The 20,114-nt window shown below is 32.9% G+C and overlaps 1 protein-coding gene and 1 long non-coding RNA gene across 6 annotated transcripts; one reads left to right on the top strand and one right to left on the bottom strand.

Annotated features, from left to right (window-relative positions):
* Positions 1–2,836: 2,836 nt before the first annotated feature.
* Positions 2,837–6,753, bottom strand: LOC115976752. 5 transcript variants are annotated; one of them, XR_004088367.1, is made up of 7 exons: positions 6,532–6,753; positions 5,414–5,530; positions 5,085–5,250; positions 4,818–4,962; positions 4,090–4,202; positions 3,908–4,013; positions 2,837–3,130 (listed from the first exon to the last, which is right to left on the bottom strand). It is a non-coding gene; the product is annotated as an uncharacterized LOC115976752 (long non-coding RNA). The 5 variants fall into 5 exon arrangements; XR_004088370.1 differs by lacking the exon at positions 5,414–5,530 and having other exon boundaries at positions 6,532–6,752; XR_004088368.1 differs by lacking the exon at positions 6,532–6,753 and having other exon boundaries at positions 5,080–5,250; positions 5,414–6,511.
* Positions 6,754–10,447: 3,694 nt separating this feature from the next.
* Positions 10,448–14,620, top strand: LOC115971682 (protein SIEVE ELEMENT OCCLUSION B-like). The gene is made up of 7 exons (XM_031091696.1): positions 10,448–11,134; positions 11,447–11,554; positions 11,761–12,209; positions 12,706–12,815; positions 12,998–13,140; positions 13,311–13,793; positions 13,961–14,620. The coding sequence occupies exons 1-7, from the start codon at positions 10,448–10,450 to the stop codon at positions 14,618–14,620; spliced, it is 2,640 nt and encodes an 879-aa protein (XP_030947556.1).
* Positions 14,621–20,114: the final 5,494 nt, after the last annotated feature.

Raw genomic sequence — 20,114 nt, 5'->3', positions numbered from 1 at the left:
TACAAGTAAACTTTAATCCTCCATTGTATCATTGGCATATGTTTCTAATTACAATTGCACTAAAACATGAATATTTTTTTGCACTATAAAACATGAATATGTGGTACTCAGAAGATGGTGATGCTAAGCCTTCCACCACGACTATAACAGCACTAGGCTAGTTGGCTCACTGGATGTTTTGAGGGAGGAATGTAACTCCTCTATAGTTGGCTCACTAGAATTGTTGTATGCCTTGAGTCACCAGAACTAAAATGAGAAAGGACCACCACACTCCATTGAAGAACATATTTTACGCAGATAATTGAAATATTAGTTCCTAGGAGGCTAGGAGGTTCTCTCGTAATTCTTAGGGCTTTGTGAGGTGTTCATACTTCTAAGTGTTTCCTTATGGCTTTTTAAAGTGGTTAATCTCCATTATACAGGTTTAGTGAACTTTGATTTAAGTTTTTAGTTGTTTGTCTTAATTGATTCATAATGCTTCGCCTTTAAACCAATTTGATGTCTAGTATGATAACTTAGGCTTCGATCTGTTAATTATTAGGCGGCCTAAGCTTTGATTTATTTTTCTTGCAATCAATTTTAGTGTACTTATTGATAACTTAGCTTCTGAGAAATCATTAGCATTATATTTCACTTGGAGAGATACTTGATAACTTAGGATTTTATTTACTTGCTTTCCATATTTCATTATTACCTGCATTTCCTCTATTGAGCATCAGAACTCATCTTAATTGAGGTAATATCGAACCACATCCCTTTAAGTACGAAGTCAAATAATCCACCACGAACCCATAATCAACCATTTCAAAACTCGAACTAAGGCATCAAACTAGTAATCAATTTAAGCAGGTTTAAAACAAAATATTCTCAAGCAAATTGACGAGCATAGTGAGAGATATGCTAGAAACAGCTATGAAGTTTAAGCACAGAATAACAACGAAGCTATGACTGACATGCTTGAACATGGTCTTCACGCCATATTAGAACAAATGGCTGAAGAGCTACCGAATACCTCAGGGCTAGTCTTTTTAGATGTGCCATAGAAAGTATAGCAACACTTCAGCCTACCATGGTGACTTTTGGGACTAAGCCAAGATTTGAATGAAGAAAGCTTCCAAGTTATGTGTTTAGGTTTTTTTTTTTTTTTCCTCACAACTTTAGACATATATAAGAATTATTTTAAGGGCCGTCTTAGTTAATGAAACTTGATGCAAAGGTTTTATTCATGCATATATATTGTGACTGGACACAATTTGCTCTAGTTCATCTTTCTCTTGAAGAAGCTGTTGCGTTTGTACGCCGTAGGGTTTTGTAACCAAGGAGCTTCTTGATCTTCATCATGTGGATGAATTGAAGAATTTTGCAACCAACATCCTTCTCAAGTTGGTGTGTCAGTCACGTACTGGAATCCGTACATCGATTGGTTAGTCACATACTTGGAGCCGTGCATTGAAAGGAGAGATAGTCATTACATTACAAGTCCAATTGGGTATTGGGATAAGGGTTCAACTATAGGTTGGTATAAAGTATTAGGATTTTTTTACTTGTAACCGCTTATTTTGATAATAGTGGATTTTCGGGAGTGGTGACCTTAAATTCACCCGGTGAAGTTTTTGCCTTAGAGATTTTCTCCATTTGTAAACAAATCACCGTGTCAAATTTATTTTTCCGTTGCATTTAACTTAGTTGGTGATTTGTTTGTGCTACCATGCGTATTGCATGTTAATTGACCTAATTAATTAACTTAGCTAATTAATTGGTTAATTTATCATAAGGGGTCAATACATTCTTGGCCTATCACCTCGGATTTTGGCACATCTACCTTCAAGACCTCTTCTAACTTCAACCCAATTGCCCATCCCATTTCTTTCATTCTGCTCTTTAAAGGAAGATTGAAGATTTGGACCCAAAATGGAGACCACTTCAAAACTATCTCTTTTGGTGTTAATTCCCCTTCGAACTCTTGGATGAGGACCAGCTGTTTGTCGTAGTTCCACAGGCATAGGTCTAAGACTTTCTTCTTGTCCTTCCTGTCGTTGAATTCCACCAGAAAGAGATCCTCCTCTATTTTAGAGATTTGGACTCCCTTATTTGGTTTCAATAGCATCCTCATGGTTTTTCTCAGAGCTTCCAAATTGATGCTTCTATGCACCAAAATCTTCATCACTACACAGTTTTTCCCTATTTCTCTGGCAGCCCTCGTGCAACTACTCCCAAGCACTATATCTTCATCCTCCAACTTAGTAAAAGAGAGCTTATTCTAGAGTTTCTCAAGTTCCTCAACCATTAACTCTCCTTCCACACTTTACCTCCTTTGTGTGGAATTGAATCGGTGAAACATGCTACCTAAACAGGACAAGACAAATAAAGGAAAAACACGACCTCACTCAATGGAGGTCACTCCACCTCTTGCAAGTGATAAACTACAAGACACCTACTGCGTCCACACACTACAACAAATTTGACTTTTTTCAAGGGTCAAAACCCTTAAAAAAAGTATTAAAAACCGTTGAAAAAAATTATTTTAAGAGTCCAATTGACCCTTGAGAACCTTCGAAATACATACTGTCGAAAAAGAAATTTTAACGGCCTTCGTGACCCTTAAAATAAGTGCTCTAATCTTATTTTGAGGGTCAAGAGACCCTTAAATAACCTTTTACCAAGGTTTAAAAAAATTATATCTACAACCCTTGATAAATAAGGTTATTTAAGGGGTCTCTTGACCCTCAAAACAAGATTTTATTTTATTTAATAAAAAAATAAAAAAAAACCACAATCATGCACAAACATATATATATATATATATATATACATACACATACACAAAAATTCATAATTGTATGAATTTATATGATACCAAAAGTCAAATTAACCCGATCAATATTTATATGATCTAATTCAATAGTCAACAGGGGCAAGAGTTTTAAATTGTAAAAACAAGGTTCTTTGCACAATCTATCATGGTAGTAGGTGAACAGAACAAACCCTAATACATCCTATATAAGGCCAAAGTTGATGAAAGGAAATAAAAATCGGTTACATGCACAGCTTTATATACATGACCCTTCCCAAATTCTAAATTCTTCACATGTTTCCTTATATCAGCAACCCAAATTAACAGCAAAGCCACCTGAAAAAAAAAAAAAAATGAAAATTTCACAATCAGACTAAAGGAACAGAATATCACATAGCAAACTAGTACCAATAGCTCAACAAGTCATTCCAAATTTATCCAATAGTACTAAAACAATGACTAGCTTGAGATGATCTTCATACCTTAGTGATCACTACTAGATTGGGCTGATTGTGAGGTGATACAACTCAACAGAGCAACTAAAATTTGTAATGATAAAAGCAATAATGAACTGATCCATAGTAGCTTTTAGGCTAACCCATTAACTATATTCTCACACTACCAAGAAAATTATTATAGATCAAGTGCATAAAATTTGAAAAGTGGAGACGAAAGCTATATTCTTTCAAATAGCAAGAGCTCAAAGTTTTCCTTGAGTTATTTCTATAAATCAAAAATCTGTAAAATGCAAGTTTAGGTTATGAAATTTAATCATTGTCTATTAGGTGACAACATATTGGTTCCACTTTCTTATTAATATCACTTAGTACAATGAGGAAACAAATTCAGTTGGAACAATATTTCACGGAAGCTTTCAAAAGGGAGAACAACATGTAGCATGTGCAGGTATTTTTGTATGAAACACACTAATAAAGAAGTTCGGGAAAAAACACATTAAGAGAGAAATTGGAATACAACCTTTGCAGATGAAACACAAGTAAATCTACTAGCCAACCAGAACAAAGATAAATCTCAATGCAGCAAAAGATGTATAATTCACAACAACCTTATATAACGGCACTAATAGTGAAAAGACAAAAAAGAAATTATTACCCCAAATTGATGTCAACATAGTCACAAAAAGGTTCCACTCTCTTTGCAGCCTCTAACAAATGTCTGGATCATTTGCACAAAATTGGACAAACAATGGCTGATCCTCCTGCAATTAATTTAAAAAAAAAAAAAAAGAGTATAAATTTACGAAGGTAAATTGATAAAATATTAGTTTTAAATACCTTGCAAGTGGTAAATTCCTGGTCACAGTACTTTTCAGTCTCGGTAAAAATGCGAGAGTGCAACATGGGCGTATAAGCTGCCTCAGTAATGGCCAAGGACACCACTATCTTGCCTAATACCACAACAGAAAAAATAACTGATATTAGGACTATTATGTGTTCCATTCAAGTGGAATACCACCAAAACTTATCTTACACTGTTTGGCAAGCTTGAACCAAGACACAGAAAATTCTGAAGCATGATTCGTAATAAAATTGACATCAAGAGGCAGAAAATTCAAACATTGTATTAAACTTCTTGAACTCATTCTCTGGTAGGGAAGGTATGACATTCAAAGGGGGGTCTTTTTTGTAGATGGAATAACCTTTGGCTGGCCATAAAATGCAAAGTATACATATTAACTAGATTAATACACCCATACAGAGTAAACAACAACAACCACGATGCAGATCATAATTGGCAACCGATAGAGAGTAAATTTTAGATTTACGTTGATAAAAAGGGAAAAGGACAATTTTCCAAAATTTATGACACGACATGCCTCCAATAGTTTTTGTTGCTTGTGCCCCAAAGGTTTGAAGGAATTGTTATTTCGTCACTATGATAATACATTCTCATAATCTAATCTAGACACTTTAGAACTCCCTCAAAACTAATTTTGGTGGTGCAATCTTCCATTCCAGAAAAATATGCTATAGTACATACTTAAACTCAACCAGTAAATTACCTTATCTTTAGGAGTTTTTCCAATTGCATTGCGTAGGATCTGTAGTGCAGCCTTGAGATTTAACTGCCGGATCTCAAATTGAGTAGCTAAAAGCCATATTTTTGTGAAATAGAATTTCTAATGATGAATGAGCTTCAGACTCTCCCTAAAAAAATTATAATTTAATATCATAAGTACAATCAAATAACTTAAGAAAACATGCACAATAACTTATAAAGAGAAATAGAATGCATATAAATCTACTTGCACTGAAATAGCTTACGTAACTGTATTATCCGATTTGAATTGTCTTCTTAATGAGAAATCAATGTATCCATTGGGGAAACCTATATTACAGCTGATCCTTAATGAGAAATAGATTTGGTTCCAACTAAGTAGTACCTCCTCCATGTGCTTGAGACAAGAGGGTTTGTACAAGCTTGGATGCTCCCATCTGGAAACCAATGGATTGACTCAAATGAATTAAACAGGACTTCATTCAGCCAAATCACCAGTGCAGTATGGTAGAGTGAAAAACCTGAGTTGCACATTATATATTACAATAGACATGATAGATATTGTATTTTTTAAATTCCTAGTGCAATATGAATTCTTACTACTATAACACAAGCAGTAAGTTATTGTTCCTCTCCCAATGCCTCTTAGTCCTTTATGATCAATCAAGCGAATGGCCTTCAAGCCCCGCAGGTTCTTTTTGCATAAATGGTTTGAACCTCCACATGAAAAAGGCATTGCAAACACAATCAAAGACATTACTAATAGCACATTGGCAATACAAAGCACACGAATTCTCACATCAAGTCACTGAAGTATAAATAACATCAATCTAATCTGAAGAATCTGGCTATAAAGAACAGTACCGAAAGATCTTTTTATCATCCTTAAAAGATTCAAAATTCACAATCTAAAGCCCTGAATACTTCCATTTTGAACTATCATTAAAACCCAAAATCATCATCGAGTGAGTAGATCTGAATAATGCAATAAATCCTTAGCTATAGAAATTCAAGATCTAGATCAAATTCCAGGACTTAATCTTTCCACATAGAACCTAAAAATTCAAGCTTTACTTACTATTTTTCATCCAAAATCCAATAGCAAAATCAACCAATAATTTAAGCTCAAATCAAACCAGAATGAACAAGATAACCGAGTTCAAAATCCAACACAAAGTAACAATTTAAGCTAGAAATTTAAGCAATTGAATATATACACACACACAAAGCCAATTCAATCCCAAAATCCTCTCCAATACATCATTCTTTTCCTACAATTTTTAGACAACCAAATAGATTCTCGAATGAATCAAAGAAATTTAATAGAACTCAAATTTCAGCACAAGTTAACGGTTAGGGATTCGAGCTAGAAAATTTACCAATTGAAAACACCAACAATAAAATTATAAAAATTAAAAAAAATTAAAAAACTAAAAATTTTCAACAAAAAAAATCTCAACAAAACCGATACAATATAAACTCATTTATTTTCCTACGATTTCTCAACAACCAAACAGATTCTAAACGAGTCCAAAGAAATTTAATCGAGCTCAAATTCCACCACAAAGCTAACGAATTGAGCTAGAATTTCAAAGTAATTGAAATAAATATAACTTTTTAAATAAATAAAAACTCAAACAAAGCCTATTCATTGCAAACAATTTCTCTGAGTAAATCTATAGAAATGCAATGAAATGAAAAGCCGTAGAAGATCGTACCTATAGAATCGGATATAAGTCTCTGAGTGATTGAGAGAGAAAAGCTTGTTGTGGAAGCTGATTCAGATTCCGATATTCAAAGTACAAAAGCAATGGAAGTTTGTGAGAGAGTGAATTTTCTGATATTTGAGTTTCTGAGAGAGTTTTCTGAACGAAAATGGAAAATGACTACAGTGTGAGAGAGAGAACGAAAATGTGTGTTTATACCTCTCTATCTTTTTTTTTTTTAAAAAATGGGAATATACCTCTCTATCTATCTCAAGGGATGAAATTATTTTAGATATCTATTTTAAGGGTTGGGTTAGGGTTGCGTTGAAAAAAGGTAGATACTTGAAGCCAGCTCACGCGGGAGAGCAAAAACTGCCTGCTTTTATTTAAAATATCGGTGGTATGGAGTAGTTTATTTCAAGGATTCTTCTAAAAATTTGTGACCCACAAAATAAGGTTGCTTTAAATCAGGCCTGGCACATTAATTAGCATTTATTTCCATGGTGTTTTGTGAACCCTCGAAAAATGTGGGTCGAAACAAATCAAGTTTCTTGTAGTGACATGCTCTAGAGCATGAGAGCACTCGTGTTAAAGCAATTGAGAGGTTTGTTGTTTTAGTAATAATGATTTAGATGATATCATTTGGTCATTATCTTCTAGAGCACCAAAATAGTCGAATCTCCCATGTGCCTAAATATACAACTAGTAGATTCATAAATCCATATTTCTAACTTTTATACACGATTTCTATTATGACTACTGACAAAAAGAGGATAGAAAGTAGAAACCATAAACAATTACCCAAACCCCATATGAAAATCCACCTTTCCAAAACCCCCAAACCCAAATCTCCAAATTAGTAAACCTAAGATGAGCGTGAGAGTTATTAGGCATACAGAGCGTGAGCGTGAGAGTGAGGGGAATTTTAATTTTTATTATTATTTTGTTTGACGGTTGGCATTTGATGTGTGGCGAGTAAATTGATTTTTTATTATTCTATTTGATATATCAGACTTTTCCACCTAAGAGATTGCGGTAGAGGCCAAAATGACAAGGTATTAAAAAGTTAGAGACCAAATTGACACAATTGAGAGATTATAGACTAAATTGAAATATGATGTAAAAGATAAGGATTAACCTTGTAATTTACCCTAAAATAAAATATTTTTAAAAGGAAGCAGTTTAGCAATATTGAGCCATGTTAAGAGAAATACAAAATTTTTTATAGCATTTTCCATAACTTATTCGGATGGCAAACTATAATTTGAACAATATTTATTTTCTCTTTCATATCAAAAAAAAAAAAATAATAATAATAATAATCTGTAGGCCCACCATGCACTACACCATTTTCTTTCGCTAATTCTAAAATTTATTAAGAAGAAGAACAAACAACAAAATCTATCTTCCAAGTTTCCGTGACAAAAGCTGACTAGCTGAACTACTGTGCCGATAATTAGCACCAACCAATTACCAATCCACTGATGTTAACCCGTGTGGCATGTATTGCCAAGTCCAAGTTGGTCATTGTTCCTCCCAAAAAAAAAAAAAAAAAAAAGACTATTATGTGATTCAAAAATACCCTCATAAATGAAGGGCAACTTCATTTAGAAATAAGGTCATAAATGTCAAATAACAAATTTCATTTTGAATTCAAAAAAAGAATTCCTAAAATTTAGGATTTTTTCCCTTCACATTCAAAAAAGAAATTACAGTTACTGCTTATCTCTAAAGTTTATTATTTTTATTTTTATAAAAATAAAATAAAATATATTTCTAAATTATAATAGATACAAATTATTAACCTTTACCAAAAAAATAAAATAAATAAAAGAGCCTCTGAACACACGCTTTATAAGATTTTTCCCTCCTTTGGACTTGACTTTTATATGATTAAAAAATATCTAGAAATACACATAAATCTTAAGTTAAACGAGAAAAAACTTGAGGACAACCAATAAAAATATACTCCAACTCCACTTAAAATGCCTACAAGACACCATCCTACTAATCTATGTTTTCAAAAAAAATTTATCCAAAATTAAAAAAAAAAGGAAAATTATGACAATTATCCTATATATATAGTATTAAGTGCAGTCGTGTGTAGAGAGATGAATTCTAATAACCTAACAACTGCATAAATTGATAGTTAGGATGTAAGTGAGATTTGGGTTTCTTAATAGTGTTATTATGCACTATTGTATTTCCTTAATTTTATAGTGATTTTTTGTTGTTGTTGTTGTTGTTGTTGTCCATGGAGGTGGCAGTTTGCTAAACCACGTAAATTATTGTGTTTTTTGTGTGTGCTTATTATTTATTTTCCTCTTATTTACTGTTATTAATTTGAGTCCTAAGGTGTTATTTGCACAAATACTTATTATGTTAATTTTAATATCTAGCTCACCACTTGTGATAGAGAATTTGCTAGGTTTATTTTTAATAAAGACAAACTATTTTGTAACAAACTTATTAATTTGTTGTTAACATATTGTAATACACACACACATATATATCACGAGCCTTAATTAGTTTAATAATTAATTTAAGCTAAAACTCACAATATACATTTTGACGAAAAAAGAGAGGAAGGAGTCAAATATAAAGCTATAAACAACAACAACAAATATATATATATATATATATATATAGATTAAAAAAAATAAAGATAGAGATTAAGAGTACTAGTCGCTATTTGTAAGGTTGACTAAAATAATTTTATAAAATCTTAAATTGATTAAAAAAACTACACCATTGCATGATTTTCTCTTGTATGACTTCAATTTGTGTTACAATTTGATGAAGAAGCCATTGCTTGAATGTGCAATGACTTAAAAAAAATTTATCAAACAGTTTCAGATACTGCAAAAAAATAAAACTACTTAGAAACCATTAAAAAAAAAACACAAAATATATAACTAAACAATAGAGAAATATAAAAGAAAGATGGGTTACATTCAAAAAAATAATTTCAATTATTGCAAACTTTTTTATCTTGTAAAAAATAGCTAAAGAGAGTTTAATTTGGTAGTTCATGTATGAATTAAAAAAAAAAAAAAAAACTTGAAAAACCATAAAATAAAATTTTGTTTTTAACAAAGTAGAGGAGAAGAAAATAACATAAGAAGAGTTCATACCTGTACTTGACTTTAAAAAAAAAATATTGGGGTTTGCATTACTTTTATAGTATTTATGATTAACCTCATAAATTTGGAGATAAATTATTAACGTTTGAGTTTAAGGTGGTGATTAGTTAAACAGGTTAAACAGATTCTATGAATTGAATACAAACACAATACATTTATTAAATGGACTAGTTGACACATTTATTAAATGGATCAATTATGTTAACTCAAATAGGACATGAACCCGTCAAACCTCAACTCATAATCTGCTAATTTCATGTCATATCATATTATTTGCAAGTCGTTTTGGATTTTCTAATATATATTTGCATGTTCCAATTTCCAAAAGCAAGTTTTTGTTTTGTAACTACACGCGCGCGCTCTAATATATATTTGCATGTTTCAATTTCCAAAAACAAGTCGTGTGCGCTCGTGCACACACATATATGTAATCAATGAGTAATAATCAAATGTAAGATAGCGTTAGACCCATGGTAAAATGGTCCATAACCCGAAATGCTCTAGATCCAGATTTGGTTCCACCTTCATTCATGTTACTAATTCCGGATCATGACAAAAGATGGTGAGACAACTTGGGGCCACAAAAGCTAAAGCTTCCACATAACGTTTAGTTTTAACCGCAATGGAAGCAAGGAAGTTGATGCAGCTAGCTGGGCTTTATTCCTTTTCTCATGGTTATATAAAGGCCAGCCAAAACTGAGGTCAAACACACAAGCAAATCTTCTCTCCCATTACCCTTGTCCAAGAGTATCCAACCTTCTTTAGCTTTGTTGTTTTTCTGAAACATGGATACCAAGGCAGTAACTGGTCCTGTGCAGAAACCAAATGCCACAACTCCTGCCCAGCAACCAAGCCAAGCTAGCAATGTGCTATTACAAGCTACTCCATTGTTGCAACCTGGCCAACAATTGGGTCCTTTGCAGCCAACTTCCAACTTGGGTTCTGTGCAGCAAACCAGCAACCCAGCTGGTACATACCAGCAACCCAACCCACAAACCAATTATGGTGCAGTGCAGCAACCTAACCCACAATCCAATTTTGCACTGCAGCAGCCAACCCCGCAAACCAATTATGCATTGCAGCAACCAAACCCACAAACCAATTATGGTGCAGTGCAGCAACCAAACCCACAAACCAAACAAGTTCCATTTCAGCCATCCAACCAACAAACCAGCCTTGTTCCTTATCAGCAACCCGACCCACAAACCAATCTTGGGGCTTGGCAACGACCCACCCCACTGGGTTCTTTGCAGCCATCCACCCTACTCAGCAAGCTGGCACCTAATGCCACGCACCAACTGATCAGAGGTGACCGAAGCATGCTTACGATGTCTGATGACAATGCGCTGGTCAGTCATATTCTGGGATCCCATACTCCAGATGGCCGAGACGTTGATGTTAAACCCCTTCTTCGCCTTGTTGAGGACATTCTTAGACGTGCCACTCTCACTCCAGAGACCCTCTTAACAACGGTATAATACTACAGATTTTACTACATTAAATAAGCCTTACAAACTAATGTATTGCCAATAAAAAAAATGGTACAAATATTCATTTATTACATTATTTAAGTTATACCAATCATATTTTTATAATCTTTATCACATTCATTTATAAGTTTATACATATGCGAGTTCACACCATCAAGCATGATGCAGCAGATATATATGTATACAAGTAATTTTTTGGTTGGAAATCTATATATGTAATTTAATTGAATTGAAAGCATCCAGTTGTATATTCTTTGTTTTCATTTTCTAATTATTGCTTGTGTTTTTGTACAGGGTTCCCAAACATACCTTGATTCAGGCTTTGATGACAAGTCCCTCCATACGAGTTTTCTTGCCATGCTGGAAGCTCTGTCATATACCATTGACCGAATTGCCTGCGAGGTTATAACAAATCACGATTACAAAATCTTGCCCTATCTATATTTACATCAACATAATAATAGAAATTAAAAGTTTTATTTATTATTTATTTATTTATTTATTTTATTTTTAATTTTTTTTTCCTAAAGTTTTTGAAAACAATAGGTCTATAAAACAATTGTACGTCTACCTAAACTGTTTGTAACGGTATATAAATGGATTTTCAGCTTGCATACAAGGCTTTGGGTGGCACAGATGCACACCAAACCACAGTGGCAATATGTAACATGGTATCACACTATGGATGGGACGCTAAGTTGGTGCTGGCCTTAGCGGCATTTGGATTGAACTATGGAGAATTCTGGCTTCTTGCACAGATTTACTCGACAAACCAACTTGCCAAGGCAATGGCAATCCTGAAACAAGTGCCTGGCATCATTGAGCACGCTGTCCCACTGAAACCCCGGTTTGATGCACTTAATGATCTAATCAGGACCATATTAGAAGTGACTTGGTGTGTCATTGAGTTTAAAGATCTACCATCCATTTATATCACAACGGACGTACCAGCATTAGCCTCAGCCATGATCCATATTCCAACTGCTGTGTATTGGACTATCAGGAGTATTGTGGCCTGCGCATCTCAGATTTCTAGCTTCACTAACATGGGTTACGAGTATGGCTTTTTCCTCTCCATCCTAATTTACAATTCTCATGCAAATCCTTAAATTTAGATACTGTGTACCCGTTTGAATTAGGCTGAAAGCTGCGTTTGTTCTTTCACCTTTTTTTTTTTTTTTTTTCGCTTTTAGAGACAAAATATATTGTTAATGAACAGTATGCACACTGTTCACCAACTGTAGCAGTTCACGTGGGACCCACAACTATTTTATTAAAAAATATTAAAAATGGGTCCCACAGCACTATTCACACATTTAAAAATTATTTTGCTACAGTGTTTTCTGTTTTCAATTTCAACAAAAATAAGTTCAATCCAAAAGGACCCTGTATATCCTATAAAAGGTTTATTGCATTTCTTAAAATTTTTTGTATATTGTAATTGATTTACACACTGATAACAAAGAGATCTAAACTGTTTTATAAGTAGTGTAAATACTAAAATGTTTGTAAGGCATTTAACAATAACATTGCAAAATGGATATTGATTGCAGGTTTGCGTTATCCACCTCAGAAGCATGGGAGCTATCCACCCTTACCCACAAGCTCAAAACCATACTTGAACATCTCAAGAAGAAGATGGAGGAATGTGTTCGATACATTGGTAAGCCAGTTTTATGATGCGTTATAGACCATGCAATGCCATATTTAGAAATGAATGCATAAAAGTATCTTATACAATTGCATACAATTAGTACAACACTCTTTTGTACATACATGGACTTGACATATTTCTGTTACATAAGATACCACCTATATATACTGAAATTCTCCTATTCAATACAGAGGAGAGGAAGGATGTTGAATCTTATGAAATGCTTGTCGAACTCTTCAAAATGATCCACATTGACAACATGAGAGTTCTCAAGGCCTTGATTTGCCCTAGGGATGATGTGCTAGCACTTGTTGATGGTACCACCAAGAGAAGGGTCAGCTCTTCTAACACATATCATTAACATTAATATTGCACAATTAACAACATTACAATTTCTACTATCTGCACATTGCATTTATATACTTGGTCTTAATTTTTAAGTTGTGATAGTATATTTAGTTATATGATTATTTATATATGGCTGTTTCATTTTGGGAAAACCAGGTTAACCTTGATGTTCTTAGGAGGAAGAATGTGTTATTGCTCATTTCAAGTCTAGATATCACCCAAGATGAGCTGTCAGTTCTTGAACAGAGTTATAACGAGTCTAGGCTCCATGAAATGAGGCTTCAGAGTCCGTATGAGGTTGTGTGGATCCCCATTGTTGACCAATTGACTGATGTCAAGCAAAGGTATTTTGAAGTGTTGCAGGCTCCAATGACATGGTACTCAGTGTACCACCCTTCCATAATATCAAAGGCATCTGTCAAGTTCATCAGGGAGCAGTGGCACTTCAGGAACAAGCCTATCCTTGTAGTCCTAGACCATCAAGGGAGAGTGGTGTCCCCCAATGCAATTCACATGATGTGGATTTGGGGAAGCCATGCTTTCCCTTTCACTACGTTGAGAGAAGAAGTTCTTTGGAGAGAAGAGGCTTGGAGGCTTGAGCTGTTGGTGGATGGCATTGACACAACCATATTGAACTGGGTAATTATATATGTGTGTGTGTGTTCGTGCGAACATACTCTTTAAGAAAAAAAAAATGTTAGAATAATGATTATATAATTAAATTAACTATTTCCTAATAGTTTAAATTTTTTGGATAATAAGGATTTATTATAGTAATTCACATTTCCCTCTTTTTCATTGAACAGATTAAAGAAGGAAAATACATTTTCTTGTATGGAGGCGATGACATGGAGTGGATTCGGAAATTTACAAAGGAAGCAAAAGCAGTTGCAGCGGCTACACGCATACCCTTAGAGATGGTGTATGTAGGAAAAGCCACAAAAAGGGAGCAAGTGAAGCGAGTGATAACGAACATTGTACAGGAAAAACTCAGTACCTGCTGGCAAGACACAGCCACAATATGGTTCTTTTGGACCAGGCTTGAGAGCATGCTGTACTCAAAGATTCAGCTAGGCAAGGATGAGGAACACGACCTTGTGATGCAACAAATCAAGAGGGTGCTTAGTTTTGACAGAGAGGGTTCGTGGGCAGTGCTTAGCAGAGGGTCTAGTGTGTTGGTTAATGAGCATGGAAACATTCTCTGGCCTGCCTTGTTTGAGTATGAACAATGGAAAGAAAAGGTGGCACTGCAGGGCTTTGACATTGCTTTTCAAAACTATGTTGCTGCGCTTCGTGGTGATTCTCACCCTTGTTGCCGCTTTGAGTTCTCAAACTATGCTGGAAAAATCCCAGAAAACATGAAGTGTCCTGAGTGTCACCACTACATGGAGAAATACACCACTTTCCTCTGCTGCCACGACGAAGGCATTGTTCCAAGCTTACTTGCACTAGCCACTAATAATTAAACCCACTAGCATTTTCCTTAATTAATATAGCAGCTATATGCTTATGCTGCTGATGCTAAATAAGAGAACAATATATATAGGATATGTGTTTTATTTATTTATTAATTTTTTTCTTCTTTCATCTTATATATATATATTTAAAAGAATTGAGTGTGAGATGTCCACCCAATTGCGACTTTCTGGCGGCTTATGTATACGATTTGAAGGAATAGATAAAAAAACACGTGTATTGTAATAATCTTCTTTGATTATATTAAAGATTCTTTTGCAGTAAACTATAAATACAACTTTATAAAGAGCTTTTGAATGTTTAGTATGCGTTACAAATTGAGAATGTGCCAATACGATGTTGATCCTTTACTTTCGAATCTTTATTGATATTTTCCCATGGAGATTGAAACGAATTCCATTAGTAGCCTACACATTTTGTTAAGGGATGACATGCAATTTAAACCGCCACCACTGGTGCCTGTCTCACCCGCCTTTAATTGACCAGTTTTACCCCCGTATAGTAAATCAGGTGGGGATGAGGTTAATATTTTCTTAGATACCCGCCTGTTTATATTTAAAGTATTATAAAATATTTTTTATAGATTTATTATAAGGCGTATGTATGTGATTTTAGCCTTCTCTTTTTTTTTTTGAGGGGAGTGCTTTTAGCCTTCAAACTTTAAATTTATGATTTTTTAAATATTGTATCATTGAATTTATGTTTTTATGTTTCAAGATTTAAATTGTTTATTTGTTATATTATTATGTTTGAATTGTTTTTGTATTTCTTAATGCTTTTATTGTTGTAAAATTATGCTTTGAGAATGTTTTGTAATATTAAATTTTTTTTTAAGCTTTATGAGTTTTAATTTAATGTATTCAAAATAATTTTTTTTAATAAATTATATATATAAAATTGAATGTGATGAGATGGGTATCAAAAGTATCCGCTAGAATAGGGTGGGAAAAAAACCCGCCCCAAAGCAAGAGTGGGGCAGGGGTGGGGGTGGGGAGTGGAGAGTGGAAAACCCACCTTATACTGATCTTGTTGCCATTCCTGTTTTCGTGTCTTGTAAATTGAAGGTATGTTGTTTGATCTGCATGGCGACACCTAAAATTTGGTTTACCTTGTTTTTTGATAATTTTTTTTTCTTCTCTTTTGCAATAATAATAAGTAAGATAATGCCCTTTTCTACTTTTTGATAACAAAGATAAGTACAAAATTAAAATTTATACTAAGTTTTTTTTTAAAAACAAACGCACACCCCACAAGAGAGAGGGGATGAGGTTTTAATAAAATGGCAAAATTAAGTAGGTCAAAAAGTATTTATCACCATTTTCTCCCTCTCAAAAAAAATATATATATATATATATAGTCCACCTTTTCTTCTTTGATATTAATGAAAAAAATGATAATTATTATATGTCTAAAATTATTTTAAATTTTTTCTAAAATTATATTTTATTTAATATATTTTTCTATTTCCACAAAAATACAAAAATTTATTAAAAAATTACATAGATGTTTATCACTATTTTCTTAATTAAAACTCACATTCTTGATGAGAGCCCATTTAAAGTAATGATTTAATTTTTCTATAAATCTAAATATCTATATAGTATCACGTCATTTAAAATCATATTGTTTTGTTTGGAAAAATTATAATTTATCCTTAATGGTTTGGTCTTATCACAATTTAGTCTAAACTTTCAATTTTTCTATTTGATCCTTCTGTTTGGATGAAAATGGAATCATTATAATTTCATCCAAAAACTCTTTAAAAAGAAATGAAATCAAATATGAAAAAATAATGGATAGAGTAGTAAGTAAATTTTACCTTTTGGGTTATTTTCTTATGAGAGTTACAGATACATTTTGAGCTCTATTAGAGTTCTTGAGCCAAGTCATAAACTTTTACAAATGACATTTTTTGATCTTATTTTCTCACTACAAAAAAGACCTATACCAACGCTTTGAAAAGCGCTGGCATAGGTAGTACCTATTCCAGCGCTTTCAAAAGCGCTGGTATAGGTCTTGAATCAATGTAATTTAAAAGACCTATACCAGCGTGCTTTTGAAAGCGCTGGTATAGGGCGTATGTCTTTCCCAGCGCTTTTGAAAAGCGCCGGCACAGGTCCGGTGACCCTATACCCACATTCACTGCCCAGCGGTTTGAAGCGCCGGGAAAAAAAACGCCGGGATAGGTATTTTGACCCTATCCCAGCGCTTTCTGGGGCTATCCCAGCGTTTTTGAAAACGCTGGGATAGCCCCGTTTTTTTGTAGTGTCTCCTTTTTTTTTTCTCTCTTTTGGAAGGTAAGAGATATAAAAGGGGGAGCAAAAATACATATTTACCCCATTTTTAACAAGTGTACAAACGGAGCTAATCTCAAGTGGGTAAAGTGGCACTTTTCAAACCACGGATAAGTAATGTGAATTTGGGCCTAATCACAAGTGAATTTACTGTAATTACCTCTAAAAGAATTGAGTATGAGATGTGCTCTCAATTGTCACTCTCTGGTGGCTTATGTTTGTGATTTGAGGTGATAAATAAAAGTTTTGAGTGTTGTAATGAATAATCTTCTATGATTATGTCGAAGACTATTTTTTTTATTTTTAGAATCATTATAATAATAATAATAATTTTTTTAGAAACAAGGATATTTAGATTTCTTCGAGTATTTGACTATTTCTTTAGACATGTGAAGTCCCGTTGTCTTACACACATCAAGTTATTACAAAGAGAAATTCTTTGGGGGTGACCCTAGATGCTAGTAAGAGATTTCAAACCTAAAATCTAATATAGATCATGAAACCTTAGAAATAACTAAATCAACCTCTTGAAGTTATGAACTACTAAGACTATTAATATACGGTACTACTATTATAAAAAGGCGTTGGGACTTGAGTGTTTACTTTGCATGACAAATTGACATTGCGCTCATATCCTTTCATTCCTTTAGAATCTAATTTTTTTTCTTGATTTGTTATTAAAAAAGCAGGGAGGTTGAAGCGAACATCCTTGAGCAGCTACACATTTGGTAAAGAAAGGGCTACTTTAACAGGATGCTACACAAAGAAAAGGCTAATTTAAGGATCCATTTGGTTGGAGGGGTGAAAAAGTGGGAGAATCGAAAATTGTGAGAGGATAGAAAAGTGAGAGAATAGAAAAGATTTTATTTTCTCTTCTTTCTGTTTGGTTGGGAGTGGAAAAGTGGAGGGATAGAAAAAATGAGTTTGAATAAATTTACTCATATACCCTTGTTAAAGAATAATGCCAAATTAAAAAAAGTGACAAATAACCGCACAAAAAAGAGCAATCATCCAAAATTTTTTATAAAAATAAAAAAACATGTTCCCAAAAAAATCACATCCAGTAAAAATAAAAATAAACTATTACGCCCAAGCCCTAAAAAATCAAAAGAAAAAAAAGAAAAAAAAAAGTGACAACTGGCAATGTGATTGCCCAGAAAAAGAAAAAGAAAAAGCAAAAAATAAAAAAGGAGCAACGTTGTTGCTCAGAAAAAAAAAATGATAATGATGAGTTTGAATTTAAGAGGGATATATTTAATGTACAATGATGTTGAGACGGTTTGGTTGGTTGATCCATTTCCTTATTTGCAAGGGAGTCACGATGTGTACTTCACAGATGATATGGCAGCAGTAAGTACACCTACTTTGCTTCTTACCTACGCTGTGTGCTATTTATGGAAAATAGTGCCAAGTGTTGCATATAAACTACAATAAACATTATAGGATTTTGCTAATGTGTGTTATAAGGGCACACAATAACTAACTATTTTTGAAGGAATTTTTTTTGGGAATTGAAAAAGTATTGACAACTTTTTCAATTTCCGAGAAAATATTTTCAAGAATAGATGGCTTAATCTGTGCTCTTAGGGCACACATTAATCGGACCCCTATATTCTATACAAACTTGATTTGTAACAAAATCTAAATATGCTGGTTTTTTTGTTTCCTCATAACCATTTATATTTGTTTATCATTTGATGGCCGTAAATTGGAAAAATAGAGGGACAAATCATGATTAACTTCATAAATTTGGAGATAAATTATTAATGTTTGAGTTTGAGTTTAAGTTGGACTTGTTAAAGAGATAGAGTTTCACTTCTTATTAAGTTTAGACTAAACAAAAATAAAATGATAATTTTATTTAAATATTGTGCTGACATAGAAAATTATGAAACAAAAATAAAATGATAATTTTATTTAAATATTATGCTGACGTGAAAAATTGTGAGAGTTTCAAAAGTTTCAGTTATGTATAATAACTAGTCGCTAACCCGTGCAATGCACAGGACAATCTTGCATAAATGTAAAATGTGTCATGTATAAGATTCAAAACTGAAATTATTAAAGCATAATGAAAATATTTGATCACACAATAGAGAAATATAAGAGAAAGATGTGGCTATTATCAAAAGACTAATCCATGGCTATATAGTTGACAAATACAGTTATAGAAAAAAATGAACCCAAAAATTCAAATGTTAAAATGTTCAAAGAGCCAAAACAAAATAATTAAAGAATCTGAATATTCTGAGCCTAAAAATTATTAAAACAAAACAAAACACATATATGTCTATGTGATTACACAACAAAGAAATATAGAGAAAGATGAGTTACCTTCAAAAGAATAATTTGTGGATATAGTTGTTGAAATCTGTTAGACAATTTTAGAACTTGCAAAAAAAAAAAAAAAAGTGAGAAATCAAAGAATCAAATGTTAAAATTTCCAAAAGTCCAAAAATAATAATAATAAATTAGATGATTTAGAACCTAGAAATTATTGAAACAAAACAAAAGAATATATGACTTCACAATAGAGAAATATAACAAAAAGATTGGTTACCCCTAGTGAAAATAGCTATGGCAATAGTGGAGCCAATGTATTGTGGCAGCGAGAGAACAATATCGAAGATGTGTTTGTTTTCTTGGTTTTTTAGAGACTTTTGCTTCATGTAGGATTTGAAGTCTAAAAAAAAGAACTATAATAGAAATTTTTTTCTCCCAAAACCAAAACTTATCAACAATAATCAATGAAACCTGGCTATAATATAAAAATACTGATGCACACAAACAAAATCACATAATAATCCAATATCAGCTCTAGACTTTTTTTTTTTTTTTCAAATCTTTAATTCACAAATGCCAAGAAGAGGAACAAACATAAGTTAAACAATGTGAGAATCTACAATTCTAAATTAGATTAAACCCTAAAAGGAACTTTCTTTTTTCAAATACAGTAAAAAAAATTTGTCAAGCAAGAAAAAATTCTAACCAGAAAACAAAAATTGACAATCCAAACACAAGAAATTGGAAAATTTTAATTGTAAATTAGCATACCTTTAACCTTGCTTGAAGTTATTTTTGGCAGGAGGCCCAATCTCTAGAACAAAAATTGAGAAGATTAAATCTAAACAAAACTGAATGGAAGAATAAAAATTAAGAATAGAACCTTTGATGTTGCAAGGAAGGATTA

Source organism: Quercus lobata, chromosome 2 (genome assembly GCF_001633185.2).
Source record: "Quercus lobata isolate SW786 chromosome 2, ValleyOak3.0 Primary Assembly, whole genome shotgun sequence".
Lineage (NCBI taxonomy): Eukaryota > Viridiplantae > Streptophyta > Magnoliopsida > Fagales > Fagaceae > Quercus > Quercus lobata.
The sequence above is the reverse complement of the archived record's forward strand: the minus strand, read 5'-3'. Positions and strand labels throughout refer to the sequence as shown.

Excerpts from the sequence above, each read along its gene's own strand:
- LOC115971682 (XM_031091696.1), top strand. The coding sequence starts at position 10,448 with ATGGATACCAAGGCAGTAACTGGTCCTGTGCAGAAACCAAATGCCACA. Across the intron at positions 12,210-12,705 it reads TTCACTAACATGGGTTACGA|GTTTGCGTTATCCACCTCAG; the intron begins GTATGGCTTTTT and ends TATTGATTGCAG. Across the intron at positions 13,141-13,310 it reads ATGGTACCACCAAGAGAAGG|GTTAACCTTGATGTTCTTAG; the intron begins GTCAGCTCTTCT and ends TGGGAAAACCAG.